We start from the raw sequence: 22201 nt of genomic DNA, 5'->3' as shown, positions 1-22201 counted from the left end.
AAAGCTGCAAAGAGGCTGCCAAAGTCATAACCTTATTCACCGACAGCCACCGGAGGCCAAGAGCTAAGATTCCTAGCTTAGGGCACTCAAGAGCTAAAGTCCCAGCTGGAGAAGACAGGACGGGCCCAGAGAAGCAAGTGAACTCTATGGGACATACACCCGTTTTTCTACTTCCTCAGCCTAGGGCTGGCACCTGTCACCCAGCTGTGGTGCTAAGCCCCTCCTGCCCCCCACACACACCAGAGAGAGACAGCAGATGCTGAATGTGAGCTGCAGGGGAAAACCAAAGCAAAAAGGAGGCAACAGAAGAGGTGCTGAAAAAAGTTGCTATGAGAACTCCCACTTGGAAAAGCGCTCTAAGACTTTTCCAGAACAAGGCAGGGCAGGATCTGGATCTAACTACAGTGGTGAGATTTTTGTAGGAACTGTGGTTTCACATTGAAGATCCCAATTCAGTACTGGGGAAAATATAACCAAGACAAAAGGCTGGCAGGATGTTCACCTATACAGGTATGGTCAGGGTTCTTGACCTTACGAAGAAGTTTCTCTGCCTTTTGCAATTTGAAACCAACCAGTCAAGTTTTCATTAGGGCTACGGTGTCTGGGAAAACAGTGTAATTATGTTTTGTTTTGTTTTGTTTTGTTTTGTTTTGTTTTGTTTTCTCCTCACACAGATGTCAAATGTGACTTCCCCTAGAAAGTTAGGCAGAAGGCTTTTCCCCAAGTCTGATCCACACCTAACCTTCAGAGAGAAGAATCCAGAAGACCTTCCCAGAAGTCGTGCAGGCACCAGTAAGTGGAGACTTACATCGATGTGAAACAACTAAGATTGAAAGACGACTCTGATACCCCCAAACGGGGGCCTCACCTTCTGCAGCCTGGCCACCTTCTCGTAGCATCCTTCCAACTCCTGCCTCAAGTTCCGGTTCTCGTCTGACAGGATCTCAACCATCTGCTGGGCTCTGGACACAATGGCAAAGGGGTCCGCTGGCATCGGCTGATAGGAAGCGGACGACGGCTGGGCCCGAGGCATAGCTGGATAGGCCTCTCCTGGCTGCTGCTGGTGATGGTGGTGGTGCTGTTGCTGCTGCTGACCCAGGCCAGGCTGAGTGAGCCGGTAATGATCGCTCTGGTGAGCCGGGTTCGGAAGGAAATGCTGCTGCGGCCTAGGCAGGTGAGCCGAGTGGTCTCCTTGGTTTGGGACCAAGGGGTGTTGGGCAGGAGACAGTCTTGTGGCTGGTGGAGACTGCAGCAAGGGCAGGGAGCCCCCAGACGTGAGGGAAGAAGTAGGACTGTGAGGCCGTGAGCTCCTGGCCGACAATGACAATGAGATGTCCTGCGCCGGCCTGTAAAACATGGAGGGCGCGCTCAGGTTAAGCTCTCTCCGAAGGCACTGGGGGACAAGGGCACAGGGAAGTGAGATGAGGAGGCTTCCGATGCCCCCCAGGGTCCCTGCGAAGTAAGGAGCAGGCAGGGTTAGACTAAGGAAAGCTCTGCAAAGACCTCCACAGCTCTTTCCAGGCCTGACCTGTGAGTGCCTGACAGAGGTGTGATCCCGTGGACGACTGGGCCAGGTGATTTCCAGGGCTGTTTGGTGAAAATCTAAGTGACGTATGCCTGTACTCTGGTTGCTCAAATCTAAGCATGTTTTGTTAGAGAGAGAGAGAGAGAGAGACAGAGAGAGAGACAGAGAGAGAGAGAGACAGAGAGAATCTTAAGCAGGCTCCACACTCAGTGTGGAGCGCAAGGCAGGACTCGATCCCACGACGACCATGAGATCGTGACGTGAGCCGAAATCAAGAGGTGGATGCTTAACCAACTGAGCCACCCAGGCACCCCTCAAGTCTAAGCATTTACATTTTTTTAAGTTTATTAATTTATTTTGATAGAGACAGTGTAAGCGGGGGAGGGGCAGAGAGCGAGGAAGACCAGAGAATCCCAAGAAGGCTCCGTGCTGCCAGTGCAGAGCCCTTTGTGGGGCCTAAACCCACAAAACCGTGAGATCATGCATGACCTGAGCCGAAACCAAGAGTCCGATGCTTAACTGAAGGTCTAAGCATTTAAATGAGTCTTCCAGAAGGTGATTTTCACGTCATTATTTTAAACACTCTTCTGACGTTCTGTATGTGGTCAGCACGTGCAGAGTCACATTTAGAAAATATGTTCCACTTGCCCACAAGCAAACGGCAAACTACAGTCAAAACCAGCCCTCTTCTTGCTATCAGCAGCTCTCTTTCATAACTCATACAGTCACAGAAAACTAGTTGAGGATATACAGACACTCAGACATTAAGAGACACCACCACTACCACAATTCATTGATTTCCACACCACGATGTTCAGATCCCCAGGCTATTCCTTGTAGAAAGTTCTAGAAAGAGAGGTTTGGTACACTGCTCAATGTGGCTCTCCTACTTTTGTACCTAACACTGGACTATTAGTCATTAAGGGCAACAATCACAGTATGTGAATAGATCACTTTCACCATCACCACTACCAACAAGAATATCTGTAAGTAAACGCTGAAGATGAGAAACTTGTTCATCCCCCAGCCCATGCCCAACTAACCTCATATACTCCCACATCCTGTGGATGCTCGTCCTACAGCTGATATTTCTCAATCCAGGGAAGACAGATGGCTAAGAGCATGGGATTTGGATCCCGACAGAATTTGGAGACCTTTTCTACTGCTTACTAGCCGTGTAACCTTGCTCAAGTTACTTAATCTGCATGAGCCCGTTTTGTTCCTGAGGTCACGAATGAATTGCAAAAATACTGGGCTCTTCTCATTTTTGAGCTCAGTAGGAATTACAAAGAGTCTCTTGTCTACCTCCCAGTGAGATAGGTTGACCTTGTTAGGGATTTTACGTATGGGATATCCATTTAATCTTGGCACTAAATTGCATCAAATTCATGGGGGACCTGGGGCAAATCACTAGGAGCAATTAACTTTCAAAACTGGCATTTCAGATGCTAAAGCACGTCCCTCCCACATACACTTCAGTTACTGTTATTGTTCATGCATCTATCCCTACACGAGATCCTCAATGCGGCGCCTGGGCGGCTCAGTCGGTGAAGCATCCAACTCTCGGTTTCGGCTCAGGTCATGATCCCACGGTTCATGGGTTCGAGCGCGGAGCCTGCTTGGGGTTCCCTGTCTCCCTCTCTCTCTACCCCTCCCCTGCTCGGTCTCTCTCTCAAAATAAATACATAAACTTAAAAAAAAAAAAAGAGTGAGAGAGAAAGAGAGATCCTCTCTGGAAGGGCTTTTGACAGCTGCAAAATCATTCTAAACACTTGCTAGATGCTCAACACCTGGGCTCTGTATCTCAGCTCCATCAATGGTCCCTGTTTTCTGTACCGTGGATCTTCAGCTTCCGTAGGGGTAAAATGGACTACGTGCTCTCCTTCCACTTGGAGTGAGAGCTTTCAGTATTTTTATAGATACCGAGAATTAGAATATAATGGGATTTGTTGGGGCTTTTGGTTCTCCTGGGAGGAAAAGAGGGACTTTTAATTTCATGTTCTCCAATCCAGCTCTCAAAACGTAAGGGAAAAAATGACCAAATAAACCTTCATCCTTGTTGCCAAGATTTGGCAACCCCGGGCCTGGGAGGTGTTCTCTTTTAAAGACTGAATGCCCAGTTCTGAAATGGGTTTCCTCCTCCCGGCTCCTCTGGGCCCCATCAGTAGCCCAGGCCTCTCTCTCAAACAGACTGATCATTGGCCTCCCTCCTGCTTGGAGGCTGAAAGGCCCCTCCATGCCCTCAGTACGTGGCCTCCCAGGGGCCTGGGGAAGGAAGAGATCACAAGGTCTCTGGAAAGAAGTCTTTAGAGTCAGATAAGCCCAGGACAGCAGTGGCTCCGGTCCCGACTCTGAGCTCTACTTAGAAATCACAGAGACAAGGGGGCGCCTGGGTGGCTCAGTCAGTTAAGCGTCCAACGACTCTCAGTCTCTCAGCTCAGGTCATGATCTCCGGGTCTGCGAGACGGAACCCTGCGTTGGGCTCCGGGCTGGCAGCCCGGAGCCTGCCTGGGATTCTCTCTCTGTCCTTCCCCAGCTCGCTCTTTCTTTCTCTTTCTCTCTCTCTCAAAATAAGTAAATAAACACTAAAAACAAAAAAAAAAAACAAAAACAAAAAAAAACCAGAAAGAATGGAGACAAGGTAGCTGCCCCTCGGGCTCCCCAGGCTGGAAAAGGAAGATTTCACTTGCACCATGATGTTGGGAAAACCAGGCAGTCCATCCCTGGCAGGTTTGCAAACATGAAGCAAGGCTTGGGCAGTCACAAAAGGAGAGGAAGCCCTCCAGCCAACGAACTCCATCTGGGTTCCAGCATCCACCCACCACAAAAATAAAGCAGGACTGTATTAACACTCCTGTGGAGCTCCCCCTGAGAGGAGGGGACAGAGGCATGACAGGGTCGGGGAGAGCTGGGGGGAGGGGGATGTGAGAGGAAGCAAAACTACGCTCAAGATTAAATAATAAGAGTTAACAGTAATGATAATATTACAGGTGGCAGCTGGGTGAGTGGCACGGTCCCCAAGCGCTTCCACGGTAAGGCAGTGCAAATCACTTCCTGCTGACATATTAACCAGGAACAAGAAGTTGCCTGCAGACAATAGAATCACATGATCCCATGGAAGCCCCGATTGTTGAGTTCAAGCCCCAGGTTGAGTGTAGAGATTACTTAAAAAATAAAATACAGGGGCGCCTGGGGGGCGCAGTCGGTTGGGCGTCCGACTTCAGCCAGGTCACGATCTCGCGCTCCGTGAGTTCGAGCCCCGCGTCGGGCTCTGGGCTGATGGCTCAGAGCCTGGAGCCTGTTTCCGATTCTGTGTCTCCCTCTCTCTCTGCCCCTCCCCCGTTCATGCTCTGTCTCTCTCTGTCCCAAAAATAAATAAACGTTGAAAAAAAAAAGATTAAATAATAAGAGTTAACAGTAATGATTATATTACAGGTGGCAGCTGGGTGAGTGGCACGGTCCCCAAGCGCTTCCACGGTAAGGCAGTGCAAATCACTTCCTGCTGACATATTAACCAGGAACAACAAGTCGCCTGCAGACAATAGAATCACATGATCCCATGGAAGCCCCGACCTGCCTCCCTGCCCCTTCATCCTGCTCCTTCCCAAGACAACCTGGGCCCCTGGTGCTCGGAGGAAAAGGGGACTTGGCAGGCACGCGGGACAGAGACCAATGACCAGAATCAGCATCCTTCCCCCAAGCCAGGGGAACTCTCTCCCAAAGACGGCTTGCGAGGACACCAAAGGGAAAGCCAAAGCCTGTCATCGAGCTGACACAGCATCTTCCGCCCTCCCACCTCACCCCCCGCCCTCCTCAGTCACACACCCCCCCCCACACCCCCCCACACTACACACTCCTGGCCCACACGTGTGCAAACCCACACGTGCACGCTCTCACCAGAGCGGGTGCCACCAACAGCCTGGATTGTTTCTCTTGCACAACCAGCCCTGCTCTGAACTACAGAGTTAGGTCACCCTCAGATTCCACTAAACAAGGATTTCAAGAAACCTCAGATCTGGGCATGATTTCAACAAATGAAAGGAGGTGGCTGCTTTACAAACAGAAAGGTTTTAATTTTTTAAAAGCAGTTGATAAACGTATAAACTCCAGATGCAGAAAGGGCTCGGCACTCAGAAAGACAAAGATTCAAAAATCTTTTAATTCTTCAGATGGCTTGGCCTTGTTCCCCATCTGGAGTTCTGGGCATTCAGGATATTTATTTTTCAAGCAGGGAGGAGGGCAGAGGGAAGATGAAGTAATAAAAAGATTGTTTATATCATTTTGTTCATTTTAACAGCAAATCTCTAGCATTTCACTGCACCTCTAAAAGCACACAAAGGCTTTCTGAACAGCAATTTGTTCAGAGACCTTGCTTTGTGCCTTGATCTGTAATTTATGGATTAAGAACTAAGAATTCCGTCTTCTAATTGGGGCTAGCAGCAGTTACTTGGAAAGGTACTCGCAAACTGTCTAGCAAGTTGGTTCAAGGAAATAAAGGAGGAAAAATGTGTCACCACCTAAAAGCAGCACATTTCTGGAAAGCAGTTCAACTGCCTCCCCTTGCCAGTAATTTGTCAATAGGTGCCACTCCCTCACCCCAGGCCCTGGAGACATTTTATTGCCAGAATTTGTCTGATGCAGACCCCAAACTCCACACAGAGCATCTTTCGATCAGGACTGGTTTAGGTTTGATTATTCACCAAGCGTATCAAGTACCGTGTTCCTCTCCCATAGAGGAAAAAAACAAAACAAAACAAAACAAAACAAAACTATTAGAGCAAACCTGCGTATTAAAATTCTGCTCAAAGGAGGGTAATCAGCATGGGCCGTACCGCTTTTGGGGATAGGTAGCGAGACCCACAGATAACATAGGAGGGAGGACATCTTCCTGTAAAATACACGCGGCTAAATTTCTCTGGTGGTTTCATCAGTACGGGAAGAAAAAAAAATCCCTCTTTGGGCTCCTTATTATTTATTTAGGCAGATCAAAGGGCTTTTCCATCTAGCTTCAAACACTGTGGGAGTCATTTCAGATCACAAACAATACTGGTGAATGAGTTCTGAAAATAGCTTTCCTGGGAAGGCGGGCCTTGTGCTAAGCGGGGCTTTGGATTCTGCTCCACGCCCCAGCCGACACACTCCCCTCCCACAAGGCAACAGACGTCAGCCCATCCACAGAAGGGACAGAGTCCCACAGGCTCTTCCATGCTGATGGGAAGCGCCAAACAAAAATCCCCAGCCTCATTGACATTTTGCTGGCTTGGATGGGTTTCCACTAAGCTAAGCAGTCCAACTGACCAACCCCTCCCTGGGTCTTCCGTTTCACTGGGCAGATGGGGGCTCTCATTTAAACCGGAAGGGCCCTGTCCGCTACCCCATTTCCTGTTCTAAGCCACTTATCAGAACTTAGGCTCCTGCCCTTTGAAAGCTGCACAGAGGAGGTTGAAAAAGGTTAGGAACTCAACCTGGGTTAAGGGAAAAAAAAAAAAAAAATCCTATACTGGCCAAGTTATGGGTGGAGCCCAAAGTGAATTGCTTCTGGCTATAAAACAGGACCTGGAGGGGGGAAAATGAAATACCAGGAAATGCCAGGTGCATTCTCTTACCTTCACCCTACTCCACCCGACCGCCTTCTCTCCTGAGTCACCCAATGAACTTCGAGCCAAGCGGCTCTTTCCCAAATAAGTGAGGAGACGGGAGGCAAAGAGTTGGACCATAAAGAGATCACAGGCCTAATCTGGGAAGAGGCCTCTGCTAGGTCCAGGGACTTCAAACCTCACGGTTACCCATAATTACCCATGGTAACAGGACAGGGACGCCACACATAACTGGCATTGTTGTTGCCCATAGTCGAAACCTTCCCTCTTCCCTGTATGCTGAGCTGCTACTGATCGCAGACGTGGCCCCCACGGTAACAGTAAGAACAATGAACGCAATCATGGAATCATGAGGTCTGGTGATAAAGCAATGGGACAACTGGCCTCTGAATAATTCAGAAGTCTATTTAGGAATAACTGAACATATGCAATAGTTCTCCTGAACTAATGACAAGTGGTAAAGAAGTCAGGGGAACAGTATTCTTTCTGCATTTTAGCATCTGATCAAACTTCGATGTGACATGATGTGAATTTAACTCAGACATTAAAAATGAGACGGGCAACTAACAGACTCTCTACAGAAGAAAGATGAACTGCAACAGAAGTACGAGGCAAGTAACATTCTGAACCTGCACATATATAGTTCCCCACCCTGCAGTAATATCGAGGTGTCTGTTTAGTGTCCGAAAGAATCATAGTAATTCTGCAGAAAGATTCGTTCCTAAAAATAAGTGATGAGACTTTTGCGGAGGGGAGTAACCAAAAGTGACAGGATAGTCCAGACTAAACTACAAGATAATTTGCCTCTGCTCCTCAAGGAAAGGCTTAGCAACTCCCGAGAAGAGGAACACTGACCCTTCCTTCAAAATCCCGGGAGACAGGACAGCGTATCGCTGGAGAAATCAAGACTCACGTTCCTGCTCGCCCACTAGGCAGTTGGGGCCATGCTCAACCTATAAAGTCAAGGGAATGTTATACGGTACTAATTATGGCTGAAGAGGCTAGAAATTCAGATTGTCAGGAAATTGACTAAGCCAGGGGCCAGCCATGCATTGCAGAGTTGGTTATACCAAACACCTGCCCATTCCTTCCCTTAAGATTCCCAACACACAGCAGAAGCTGGTTGGGGACGAGGCCAGGAAATGACAGAAAGGGAACTCTCTTACCTGGCTGCTCCATACTCAGGGGGATGCTGATACCTCATCAGTTGCCCCTCTGTTCTCCCTGGCTGGTTCAGACGATGCTCACTATAGAAGTGCCCTGGCTCTTGGGGCTTGCACACTACAGATTGGGGTGGCATGCCCTTGAAGGGATACTCTGGTGGGGGGCCTCGGTGTTCCAGGCCCTTCAGGCTATGCTGGCTGGGAGGTGGCCCTTGGGCCTTGTAGAACTCACTGGAACTTGTGGGATTCTTGTAGAGGTCATTGGGTTGTGGTGGGGAGAGGGGAGCGCTGGTAACAGGTGGATGGGCCTTAACTCCACTGGTGGCCAGTGACATCTGCATTAGTCGTTCACTCAAGGAGCGGACATGTCCTTGCTTCAGGTCTCTGAGTCCTTCGTCCTGGTGCATCTTGCCAGGATTGAGCCGCTGAACTGATGGGCGTCCCTCGGTCCTCATCTTCTGGTTGGTGACTCCAGTCACATAGAAGGCAGCTCCAACACTGGCATGCTGTTGGCCCCGAAAGTACTGGGACTGGACCTTGGCTTCTTCATAGGTTGGGAGTTCTTCATTATTCTGCATTCGGGGGGAAAGCTGCTTCTCCATGATGATGTTTTCTGACTGGATTTCCTGTCCCTGGGGTTCCTGTCGAGCAGCATGAGCCACAAGCTGTTGGTGGTGGTCTTGGGGATTCAACACATCATTCTGAGGGCCTGGGTTCCCACTGCTACTGGGGAAAGGAGGGCCATTCCCTGTGGCTTGCTGGTGTATGGCAAGCAGGTTGCGATTCTCATTAGGATTGCCATAGCGGAGCTGCTCTTGTAGCAGACGCTGCAACACTGTGGTTCCTCCACTTGGCTGCTCTTCAGAATTTCTCATCTCTATTGCTGGTGGTGCCTTGTGAAGAGAGAGAGAAATTGGGCACCTGGGCTGCCCTTGACCTGGGAAGGGGAAACAGGAAGCTTAACACCCAGTTGATGGATAAGTCATTCCTCTAAAGGGGAAGAATATGGGTATTTGGGGGGTGAGGATTCCATTCCAGAGAGAACATAGAATTAATAGGTTAATTGTTGGTGACTCCTGGCTCTAGCACTGACGTGATGAGGAACTTGGGGGCATAAGAACTCACTGTTTCCTCTTTCACGTAGCATGGGTTAGATATCCAATCTTGACTTAATTCCTAAGAGAACTGGGGAAACCTGGAGCAGTCAGGTAGGGTGACCAGAGAGGGCAATTTTCCTAGGTCCTTACTCAGAAGATTCCTCTCTCCGTATTCTACTTAAATGACAAATCCAACTCTTATGGCTGTGGTACTGGGGGCAGGCCAACAGGGAGAATTTACCCCATAGACAGGAGCTGTAAAGCAGGCCAGCCTGTGAAGGGAGCTACAAAAAGCCAAATAAATAACTAGGATAAATAAAAGGTGAAGAGAGCTTGGCTCGCACCGGATAAGAAGGATCCCACTTGATGCAAATCGTTTTCTCTGATCTCATAAAACTCTGAAACAGTTTTTTTTTTTTAATCCTTTTTGTATTGTCCATTTTGGATTCTCCTTGGCTTAACAAGAGAAGGGCTTGAGATAACTGATATTGACAAAGTTTCTCTTTCAGCCATCCAGGAATAGTCACTGAGATTTTTTTGTTGTTGTTGTTGGCTAGGGAAGAGCTTAAATGGGAAGCCCTCTTTCATTTGAAGTGTGCCTCTGACAGTATTTAGAAATTGAAAAATAAAAAGGTCATCCTTCTAGAAAGGGTACGATTACCTTATCCCTCCCCTTCCACACCACGACTAACTCTTCCCAAGGAAGAAATATGGGTTGAGTGAAACAGATTATCAACAGTAAGACGACTCACAATTCAAATTCTAATCCTGATATGGATTTACAGGGTAACCTAAGCAACTGATTCCTCTTTTCTTGTCTTGTATTTTCCCACCTGAAAAACTAGTAGTAGGGTGAACTCTCCCCAACCCTCTGTCTCTCCCCCTCTCTCTCTCTCTTTGCATGGTATAGTACACACAAACTCATTAGAGGCTCATACAATTTTTGGACAGAGTCTGTCATGTGAATACTGCAATTCAATATATTCAATAATGAAAGTTTTACTCTAAAGGTCTCGAGCAGTGTTGGAGAATGGGCATGATGTCGCACAAAAAGTCGCCGTAAAGGTCAACCTAACCAGCCTCAGGTTCTTAGATGAGAACTCTGGAATCCTGGCTTCCAGGCTCTGATTTCTATGATATTAGACAGCCTCCAGTCTCTCTGGAAACATGATCCCTTTCCTTCAGTCCTGCAGGGAATGACCAGAAGATGTGTATGGTAGATAGAAAAAAGGTCATCTTCTTTTTTGTACCTCTCGCGTGATTATTGCTGCCTGGTTTCCAGTTGTTCTAAGGAGCAGTTTGACCCCACAGTTAACGTCCCAAAGGCTCTTTTTTAAATCCTAATAATCATATTCTTTGGGGAAGTGTGCCCCAAAGGGCTGAGCAACCAGCCCTTTCCCTCCTTCCCCGTGGCCGTCTGTGACTCCTGTATTTAAACTGTCAGACTGGGATTTTCTGAGAGGCTGACAAGCATAACATGTAAATTTCTTTTGGTGCCTTTAAACTGAAAAGATGACTACCAAACTACTTTTCCTCTCTCAGAAAAAAAAAAAAAAGTGGAAATGGGAGCATGTATGGTTAAAACAAAATCACTTGCGAACCTACCCTACAAGGCAGGGAAATGCAGAAATTGAGCTGCCCCAGACCCTGAAAGCATACCACCCCCTCCCATTCCACACCCGCCCCACCCTGCACACACACAGGCTCGCACTCACACACAGGCGCACACACACACACACACGCACACACACACGGTCCATACCTATTTCTGCTTTCTTTTAGGCTTAAAGCCTTGATCAGGATAGGGAATTCTCGCTTACGAGCAGCTCCAGAAACCGCAACGGCAGATTCCCTCTCCCCTAACACTCAGGTTCAGGGTAAGCGCCGCCAAGAGTCCAACCACTGGTCACTCTGAAATGTTCAGGAGGGGGAGGGAGGGAGAAATAAAAACGTCGTTTCTATTTTGCCACCAATGGCCAACAGTTAACCAAACCAGTCCTTCCAAGGGAATGACTTCTCCTCCCAGGTGTTTGCCTTTTCTATGAGTGGCAGAGTCCATTTCCATTAGGGGAGAAAGAAACCTCACTACCAGCACCTGTGTTCAGGAGGTCAGCCAGTCTCCAGAGGAATCCAAATGTTCAGGTCCCAGACTGGCAAAGATTGCTGCTGCTTCCATTCTGAGTTGGCATGGTGGGACATGACAAAAGACACAACCAATGTGACCTTTAGGGTGAGACCTTTGAACACATCCCAGAAGGGAAGGCAGTCATCAGATGGTAGATTTTTGGTCCAAAAAAAAAAAAAAAAAAAAGAAAGAAAAGAAAAGGAAAAAAAAAAAAAAGACACTGAGTTAAGCTCCAAATTAAAAGCCACAGCCTCAGAAGGGCAGAGGAAACCCAAAACTTCCTTTCAACCAAGTCATTAAGTATTTATTGCATACTGGCCATTCCGGACATTTGCCAGCCTCCTGCTAGACACAAGGAAGGAGGTAAAAGATACACAACGTATAGGTCCTGCCCTCCCAGAGCTTACAATCTGATTGACGGCTCACGCGTTCTTCGCAGCACATGGTACCAACTGTTCTCCAAGGACAAGATGCCTCCACTTGCTTTCTCAGCATTTCCGCTGCCCAGGAGCTCCCCGAAAGGAAACTAACTAGACTCACATTAGAAAGACTAGATGCAAACACCCACCAGATGTGGATTTTGATAGTCCTTGTTCTGAATTACTGGGTTAACCCCCCGCAAAGCCCTGCAGGCCCAACCGAGCTGGTTATAAAACTGAGGAGTTTGTGTTTAGGTGAGACACACATCATCCACATTCCTATTTTCTGTCCCAGCCTCTCCATGACTCACTCCTGTCACTCAGAGGAAAGGCTTTCTTTAATCCACATCAGAGATGCCATTTGAGGTGCAAGGCAATGCAAAAAGGAAGCACACAAGCGTCTCTGTATTTTGGGAGCCTGTCCAAAACATCCAAGTTTAAAAAAAAAAAAAAAAAAGCCACAAAACCACACAGTGATTAATTTAACATTATTTCCTTGCGATGTTGCCAAAAATAAACTGAAGAGATACAGCGTGAGCAAACACGGATATTTGTCTTTCCATCTTGTTTTGGCCCAACATATAATCCCAATCATAACCAAAATCATCTCCAATCTGCGAGGTAATTATTTTAGGGTGTCTTCCCTAATTTCAAAGCAGAGGAACAACTTCTAATTGGAATCGAAGCTGGACTATTAACAGAGTGTAGTAAATAACACCGTGCTTCTATTGTGCGATTCTGAACAAAACAGTTGTCTTTTTTTTTTCCCAACCGAAACATGCAGAAAACAGCCTGAGGCCTTTAAACTTGAGCCCCTGGCGAGAAACCACCATACAATTATTTTCCAGGACTATTTAGATTCTTCATGCCGATTTTGACTGGTTTGTTCCTCATCCCTAGCTTCTCACAAAGAAAACTTTACTTGTCCAAAATCTTACTCTCTTCCCTTAATTTTGTCCCCTCTCCTCCATATCCTTTTCAAAACCCAAATCACTTTATGTCAACCGGACACAGATTGGCCCTCCCTACTACCCCGCCCCCTGGCCTTTTTTGTTTCTGTCTAAAAGAGGAAAAGAAATCAGCCTAAGAAAAGAGCTTTGCTGATTCCTCTCCAATTTACAGATTTTTTTTTCTTCAGGAACTTATGTTCGTCTACATGTTAAGAGTCACATAAGAAGGAAAACACTAGTCCACTTATTTATTAGCGAAAGGAAACGAAAAGATTCCTTGTCTCGTGTGCAGGAACTAAAATAGTATGAACTCTGCAACCTTCAATCTTCCCACACCTTCAATCATGCCACTGCCAGGGTTGTGACATCATCTTCAATCAATAAAATAACCTTGTTTCTCCTGGACAAACAGGCTGTCCCTGGGAATATTTGATAGGGGAAGAGAAGATATCCATGGTTCTCTCTCTAAAAGTACGATTTGAATCTACGTGTTCAGCTCTTATGTAATAACAACAGGGGAGCAGGGCCAAGCTAAATTCTTACTATATCTGCAGTCATTGGACCCTCCCAGTATACCTCAATCAAACACAGTTTTGGTTGAACCAAAACCCATTAGTGAGAGCCCAGATGCTTCTCAAGCCAAGTCCCAGAAAACCCACACTACAAGGTGGCCAGAGCAGACCAAATTCCTACCCTTCAAATAAGCTGTGAAATTACGGCTGCAAGATCTTTCTATCCCTCCTCCCTCCTGTTCCTAGTCTTCCCCCCACCCTCACTCTGCCAACCAAGATGAAGGTATAAGTCCGGGATACCTGTTTCTCTGCTAAATCTCGGTCAATTTGCTCCATATGATTTTACTTCCAGCTAAATGCAAAGGAGCCAGTTCAAAGCTTCCCCTATGTGTACGCATCTACGTGCATATATCTGTGCACAACACACACACACACACACTCCCACACAAAGAGAGAGGCAAAACAGCCCCCTGAATTCTCTCGTGTCCTCTCAGGTTGGTTGATGTTGTGTCCTGAAGTGTCCTAGAGAACACCTTTCCCAACAGTCTTGCAATCCAGGATACTAATTCACTTCCTTTAGGATGTAAGAAATAATAGTGCCTTTGCTCTAACCTTTCAATGGGTGACACGCAGGCAGTATAAACACCATGGATAAGAGCCTGGACCTAGATTCACACTGCTGAAGTTCAAATCTCGGATCTATGGGTTATTAGCTGACCTCATACATTTCTCTTGACCTCTCCAAATCTTATTTCATCATCTTCACGATAGGGATAACAGTGCTGCTACCTCCTAGGGCTGTTATAAACATCAAGGGAGGTAATCCATGTAAAATATGAAGCACAGAGCCTGGACATAGTAAAGACTCAATAAAATATGTCTATTAATGTTATTTCAAAGTGGCCCTTTATCTAGAAGACCCCAGCAATTTTATGAATTAAAGTTTTTAGTTGTCTTTAAAACATTTATTTGCCACGCAGTCTTTGTGCATGCAGGGGTTCTTAGATCAGCAGAGGCCAGAACTAGAAAGACTCTTAGGAGACCATCTAGTGGCCCAACTCCCTCTTTCTGTATAATGAAGGTGCTAGAGCTTGACAAGTGTTGGAGCCAGGGCAATGGTCCTTCCACTCTAATATATTATCTAGCATATTAGCTTCTGTGTAGAAGACGCTTAATAAATATTCATTAAATTGAATTGGCTCTGGTTTGAAGAGACTATAAGCCTGGCTCACTACTACCACCAATTTTCCAATTCCATCCGAAGTAAAATGTTAATGGCGGGAGGAAAAATTCAAAGAGGGAAGACGGAAAGATGTGTGTAGTTAGAAGTATGGCAGAAGGACCTTGCAAAATCTTTCCTCTTTAGGCCAAGATCGGCAGGTGGGTCGGAGAGTAACATGAACCTCCACTGATCAACCATTTCCAGGCCTATGTTCTTGATCTGGTCAATGTCATAGCAACTTGGAATTTGCCCTTACTTTAGTCTAGCACGGATTTAAGAAACCGAGTTTGAGTTGGCCCCACCTCTTCGCTTCTAGCTCTACCTCTATTTAGATTATGTTGTAAGATTATTTTAAGAACCACAACAAGGCCTTCGCATTTCCAAATCTTACTGACAATCAGGGTCAGTTATCTGTTTTTGAGATGGTAACTCAAAGGTGTGGTCAACTGGGTCCCACTTTCGCTTTTCTGTACTCTAAAGCAATTAACTTGAATATGTTAATAGGCAACGGAGATGATTAACCCTGAAGTGTACATGAGCAGTGGCATATTTAGGAACAAGAACACTGTTGCCATCACCATGCCACCTCCCTCCGCACACACCCATTCCGTGGGAAAAATAGAGCACATCATCACATCCTTGCCTCCGAAAAGGGATAAGTCGCCCATGAAATCAGACTGAGCATAAACTGAGAAAAGTTTAAGAATATACCTAGAAGCTGCCTACTTTACCAAATTCCTATCTTCGGTGGTATACTACTCACTTTTAGTTTTGTTTTTACTTTCTTTTACACGTAATGTAAACACAACAGGCAAATATTTGTAACGAAGAGGAAAACATCGCTCACAATCCCAGTACCTCGAACTAAACATTGTTACCAATATAGAACACTTCCTTTAGTGTTTTCTGTGTGTATTTGTGGTTTTACAAGGCCATGAGATATTAATGTACATAGGAGTTTGGATCCTACATTTATTTCACTTTGTCGTAAGCGCTTTCTCCATGGTGTAGACAGCAGTGTAGGCTTCACAACACACATTGCCATGACTGTGTAACTGTCCCTTACATATGTGTATCAAGATTCACTTACCCATTCTCCAATTGTTAAGACATTTAAATTGCTCTCAATTTTGTGCTACTCTAAATAATGTTATAAAAACATCTTGGAGACTTGGCCTTTTGCAACATTTTGGATCTGCTCCTAATGATAGAATCCCAGAAGTGAAATTAATGGATCGAGGTACTTGAATGACTCTAGACAACCCACTACAAAAATAAAACTAGCAAAACACCAAAGCCCCGTGAAATCTCTCCGTCATTTAATGAAACTTTCTCCTCTCCCATTTTTCCACCAGGGCAGAGCAGGACTCCTGGGAGGGAAAGAAGCCAAGAGAAGCAGTGTAGTATCCCAGTGACTTGCGAAACGGCAGAGTGGAATGTGGGCTCCCCTGTGAAGCCAGCTTGCATGCACTTGCCCCAAATTGCCAGCCGGCCAAGAAGCTAATTAGTAAAAGCATCAGGTGGGTGAGAACAGGTTCATGGCCTGTAATGGCTTATATCATGTTTCATTTTTGCCCTTGGAAAGATCTGACAGTCAGCTTGAAGACATTCAGTTCTAATGACCCAGCCTGCTACATTCTGAGAATTAAATTTGTTAGTTTTCGGATACCAATCTTCAATATATTGTAAAGGGTATTTTTTTGTGTAGACCTAAGTATACATGACCAAGGAGCCTATGTGTGGACGTCTATTTTCGGCCCCAGTTAAGGTGCCGCATTGAAGGTCAGCTCTGTTTAATATTATATGACTAAGTGGCACCTGTCTTAAATGGTCAATGTGTTATAGACAGATAAGCAGAGAAGGCAACAGGCCAGAGATGCCCTGGTTTAGCAAGAGCAGACACAACAGGCATTTCTTTCCTGGGCTGCTTAGTCAGAGCTCTCAGAAGAGGGTAGGTCCGCTTTCCACCTTCTCCTTGAAGGTTGTTCTCTAATCCTTCTCGATCTTCCCTCCGCTTCCAACTGTGCTCGATATGGAAAATTAATTCTCTCCCCTTGGTGTTGCCACTGGACTTTGCACACATCTCTATTGCAGCTCTACCACACCGTATTTTCCACATTTATTGAGCATTTACTATAGCCAGGCAATGGATAGGTCCTAGGGTGGATTAAAAAAGAAATAAACCAGAGTCCAGTCCTCCAGAAGCTACTGGTCGAGCAGAGGGGGACACAATCCAACGGGAAACACAGAGGACCCTGCAAAAAACTCTGGGCCACCTGAGCAAAGCTTCCCAGAGGAAAAGACCAATGAGCTGAAGATGAGACATCTGATAACCAATTTGATACTGGGGAAGTTGGAAAGGGAGGAGCCAAAGATAGGCCCAGATATATCTTTGAGAGTCATTAGCATATGGATAACAGGTAAGGTCAAAGAGTGGGCTGGAACACGTAGGGCAAGGAGTAGAGCAGAACCAAGGATGAAACTAACGATGGACCCTTGAAACAATCATTCAAGGGTCAGGTACTCTGCAAATGTGGTAGTGAGAGAGAAATTTCTTGATTTACCTCATGGCTTCCCCCACCCACCCACCCACCCATAGATCTAGATGTTGGAATACATGCTCCAGGTACAGAAGTCCCCAGTTGCAATGCAGAGAAAGAGAAAGAGAAACCGACGGAGAGAGACAGAGACAGAGACAGAGACAGAGACAGAGAAGCTCATTTTGTCTTTTAAGCTTCTAAGTACCAAGGCAGAAATTGGAAGTTGCCAGACTGCAAGAGATTAGAGGTCACGGGCTGGGTGCATGGTTTTCCTCCGTACCCTTCCCAACACTTAAAACGTTGACTGGCACATAAAATATGCAGAAGGGTTGCATACTGCATACTGAGTAAATCGCAACTTCCCAAAGACTTTGCTAGAGGCAACAGAAGGAAGACAAGGAATGAAAGACAGAGAATAGCAAGAACCATAATTCTGTTACCTTTAGTTTCTTAGCCTTTCTTCCGAGGAGACAAAGTCTCTTTCCCTTCTGCTAGTTGTCCTCCTCAGCAGCTCTGTGAGAAAATAAAGGCAGATGTGATTAATTCCATTTTACAACTGGAGAAACTTAGGTCCAGTACAGATAGCTCATGGTAACCAATTTGACCAAGGTTTCACTGTGGCTGGCTGGTGGAGCCAGGATCAGCACCCAGGTCTTGTGACTTTCCTGCTCTGTGGTGGGTTACTAGACACAGAACTCTATGGAACTGACTCTCCAGGGTTTTTTTTTTTTTAATGTTTATTTATTTATTTTGAGAGAGAGAATGAGAGAGAGAGAGTGGGGGAGGGACAGAGAGAGAGAGAGAGAGAGAGAGAGAGGGAGAGAATCCCAAGCAGCCTCTGTGCTGTCAGCACAGAGCCCAAGTCAGGGCTTGAACTCACAAGCCGTGACATTAAGACCTGAGCAGAAATCAAGAGTCGGTCGCTCAACCAATGGAGCCACCCAGGTGCCCCGACTCTCCAGTTCACAAGAGAAATTCTCCCCGAAAGCCAAATTCTCTCGGGACTCTAACAGTATCGTGAGCAAGCCAGTGCACTGCACCTCTAAGAAAATACCTAAGACGTTTCCCCATATCAACACCGGAGCGGTTAAATGTAATTTGCAGTGGTGCTGCCCTAACATCATTAGGGGTTCCCTGTTCTGCTGTAGCACTTTTGAAGGGAGCCCCATCTGCCTTCGGTCTGGTTTTTGTGTCTGAGTGGGGCTCAGGTGCTGACTGCAGGTGTGGCATCCAGCAGGTGCATGGACAGGAGCCAGACTTTCATATCTTCATACCAAAGGGCCTGAGTCACTCCCCAAAGGCAGCCCTTCCTTCTCACGCTGACTTGCAGGCCCCGAGAAGCTGTCTTGACTGAGTGGCCACTGCAAAACTAAATCTAGACTCTGCCTTCCCAGGAAGGCCTAGGGTAAAATCAGTTAAAGGTGCAAATCACAGGACCCAGCCAACTGTCCCACTCTCTGAGACTAGTGTAGGCATATGCTGCGGGCACAGCATCATAGCGTCAGGGAGTATACGTACAGAATGACTGCCCCCTACTAGTTTTGGAGAAAAGGAGGACCACGGCAGACCCATGTTACGTACTTAGCTACAGAATTCTTATTCTACTCCAAATGGCCCTGAAACGTCACAAGCAAGTATTCATTCCCCTAAAAAAGACAGAGTACAGTAGAAAGTACAGTAGAAAGAACACAACAGGAACCCTGCCCTCCAGTGCCCATCAGGCTGCCAGGAGACAACCACTTAGCCTAGTCACAAAAAGTACCAGATCAGAATAGTCATTGCATTGCTCTCAAGGAAGCCTGAGAGCCTGAGGCAGACAGAATGCTCTCGGGGGTAGTGGGGGGGGGGGTCATCCAACTTTCTTAGCTCCAAAAATTGTTTACTTTAAAAAAAAAATTGCCTCCCCTCCCCCCAAACACACACACACACACACACACACACACACACACACACACACACAAAAGATAAACTAATTGCGGAAAAAAAAACCACAAATGTTACCTTAATAAAATGGTTTATTGTCATTCACCGTATTTCTCCAATTCATATGGGAAACTCAGATTCATAAGCTTTGGTTTATAGCCCGTGATCCAAAACGTAAAACTGGTTACTAAACTAAAATGTGATCACTGTATATAAACAGAGTGAGACAAAAATCCGAACTGAAAACCTAAATGTAATAAAGTGGAAATTAGATTTCTTCAAAATAGGCTATCTAAATAATTTTCCCCATCTGTGATTTTTATCTTACTTTACTGTCACATGGAAAGAAGTGCCATTAATTCAATGCGAATCCTGCCCCTTGAAAACAACCAAAACGAGTAAGTGATGTACTAATTAGCTTCCTAATGGGGAAGGTTTTAATTGAACTCTTCTCTAACAACCTTCATCAAAGTTTCCAGGGCAACTTCGTAAAAGGATGTCAAACCTGGCCCCTATTTTTATCTCCTTAAAAATAATTCTCGATGCACAGAAACACAGAAAGCTTATTTCTCTTCAACGCTGTTAACGCTCAGGCCACTACATTTTCTGATGTCAGCAATCCCCTTCCCACAAATATTCCAAGTATGCACCACCGTCATTCTCCTTTCAATTATGTGGTTTCTCTGCTCCTTTACTGATTGAGTCCAGGCCTCTCGGATAATGAGAAGCATGTGCAGCGAAAATATGCTCTTAAAAAACACATACATCAGTTTCATCTGCATTATGAAGGGGGGGGAGATCATTTGTCCATATCAAAAGGATCAGAATGTGAAGTTTGCTATGGGACACATAAAGGAAAAATAGATCAGCACCAGCACCTAAAGTTGGGGGGCAGTTATGGTGATCTGAAGCAACACCAATAAGAATAAGGGAGACCCCCCCAAATCCACCCTTTCTAGCTTGGCCACATTTATATTTAATGTTATCTTAATGTTGCTTTGGGGGGTATTTGAGTTCTGACATACACATGGAAATGAGCCACGAATTGTACAGCAAGCATAAATATTCCATCATTAATAAAAACCAGCTGTGTATAAAACACTACAATGGCTGGGTTTCAGTTACTGGCTATCATCAGTATGTGTCACAAGCAAATATTACTCAAAACTTTCTCCCTTAAGACACACACATAGACACACTCACACACACAGACACACGCCGAAATTTGTTTTACCCTTTTTAATCTTTTGGAAGAGCTTTGAAGAACTCACTGATCTCTATGGCACATTTCAACTGATGTCTCTTTTTAAAGCTATTTTTCATCACCCTGGAAGATGCTGGAGTCCTCTTATTCGAACTTCAACTTACCCCATAGAAGGAAAATGTTTACTTAGAAAAAAAAAAAAAAGCCAAGAGGGTCCATAACATAAATGTTGGGATGATCAATCATAGTCAAGTAAGGCATTGGGGCACCAAGGGGCACTGTAAGTTATAAGAGAGCAAAGCTCATTAAAAGTGAACACCTGCTCAGGACCTTATAATAAGCCTTCTCTGCCTTCATGCAAACACCTTTCATCCAATGACCTCAAAGCATGTGTCCAATATGAAGCATGCCTAAACACCTCTGTGAGGTATTAATATCCCTGCTTCCCAGAAGGGTAACTGAAGCCCAGAGCAGCTAATTCATTTACCCTTGGTCACATGACAAGTCAGAGAGGGCTGGGCACAGAAACCCAGATCCTGGCTTCAAGTCACAGAGTCTAATGCTGTTTCATGCAGTTGTGGCAATAATGAAAGTGACTTTACAAACGTCAAGAGCAGCCTTACAGAGTTAAAAAAAAAAAAGATAATTTTCAAAAATTATCTTACGAGATATTAGCAAATACCTCCATCTGCATCTCCCCCTGAATACATATCATAAAAAACGTACTTAACTTGGAACTTTCGAAGTACAAAAAATCCATACTTCACCTTCCTCTTCTGGTTAAAGGTATTTAATCTAATTTATGATGAGCCACTGGTTTCCAGGAATGAATTCATCCAAAATGGAGACCACATGTATATGATGCCTTCTCTATCAAAGGAAAATGAAGGGACCACGTGCCTGAGCTTTCACTATACAGTGAAGACCTCAAATGAAGAGCCCATCATCCTGCCGCACCTACATGTCTTCAATTGTCCCAAACCCTTAGTTTCCTTACGATTTTTTTAGTCTAATTTAAACATATTATTTTCAAAGCTATGAAACAAAACATTTGTGCCTTCCTGCTTTTCCTTTCTCCTTGGGGAAATTGTATAGTCTACCCAAATTTGTACTCTCTTGATGGGATATCACGATACAGTGATTTAAGAATTCATTCCTAATGATTTAGACAAAGTAAACAGTGAACCTTAGTTGTCTTTTCGTTTAAAAAAATGGGGAGGGGGGTGCCTGGGTGGCTCAGTCGGTTGAGCGGCCGACTTCGGCTCAGGTCATGATCTCACGATCCGTGAGTTCGAGCCCCGCGTCGGGCTCTGTGCTGACAGCTCGGAGCCTGGAGCCCGCTTCGGATTCTGTGTCTCCCTCTCTCTCTCTGCCCCTCCCCTGTTCATGCTCTGTCTCTCTCTGTCTCAAAAATAAACGTTAAAAAAAACTAAAAATAAAATAAAATTAAAAATGGGGAGGGGTAACAGGAGGTCAACGGAATAGACTTAACAGCCTAGGTAGATACACGAACACCCCTAAATTACAGAAACGTTGAGGAATTACTTATTAAATCTGTTAGTCTCTCCCGGCATTTCAAGGAACAAACATACGCGATTCTTCACGCGTACTCAGTCAGGTTCTGACTTCATTCTTCCACATGGGTTTACAAAACTAAGTCTTAGTTGGGCTCTTATTTGAAAGAAACTTTGTAGATTTCTATGACCCCTCCCCCCCACAACTATGTAAAATTCATGTTAAGTACAGAAACAAGGGCATGAGAGGAACTAGGAAAAATGTAAGCGGGTGATCTGTTAGGACAGGATTCGTGATGAAGTTCTGGGCAGGATCTTAGCTTTTTAATTTGATATGTTGTTAAGATACAAAACACAATGCATTTATATTGCTATATCCTTAGAGGCTTTTTTTTTTTTTTTTTTTTTTT

At 45.5% G+C, this 22201-nt stretch overlaps 1 protein-coding gene across 2 annotated transcripts in view; it reads right to left on the bottom strand.

Moving 5' to 3' along the window:
- Window positions 1–22201, bottom strand: part of AMOT (angiomotin) — a 60734-nt gene that overhangs the window by 34308 nt on the left and 4225 nt on the right. For both annotated transcript variants that reach the window (XM_040468501.1, XM_040468502.1), the window contains exons 2-5: window positions 17591–17663; window positions 11145–11293; window positions 8289–9222; window positions 869–1346 (exon numbers count right to left, since the gene is read on the bottom strand). In XM_040468501.1, the coding sequence (XP_040324435.1) occupies window positions 869–1346; window positions 8289–9160 (1350 nt within the window). In that variant the 5' untranslated portion in view covers window positions 9161–9222; window positions 11145–11293; window positions 17591–17663. The remainder of the gene's footprint in view (window positions 1–868; window positions 1347–8288; window positions 9223–11144; window positions 11294–17590; window positions 17664–22201) is intronic.

The sequence above is a fragment of the Herpailurus yagouaroundi genome, unplaced genomic scaffold, assembly GCF_014898765.1.
Source record: "Herpailurus yagouaroundi ecotype Mexico unplaced genomic scaffold, PumYag 67700, whole genome shotgun sequence".
NCBI classification, from domain to species: Eukaryota; Metazoa; Chordata; class Mammalia; order Carnivora; family Felidae; genus Herpailurus; species Herpailurus yagouaroundi.
Note: the sequence above shows the minus strand (reverse complement) of the source record. Positions and strands in the feature narration are given on the sequence as shown.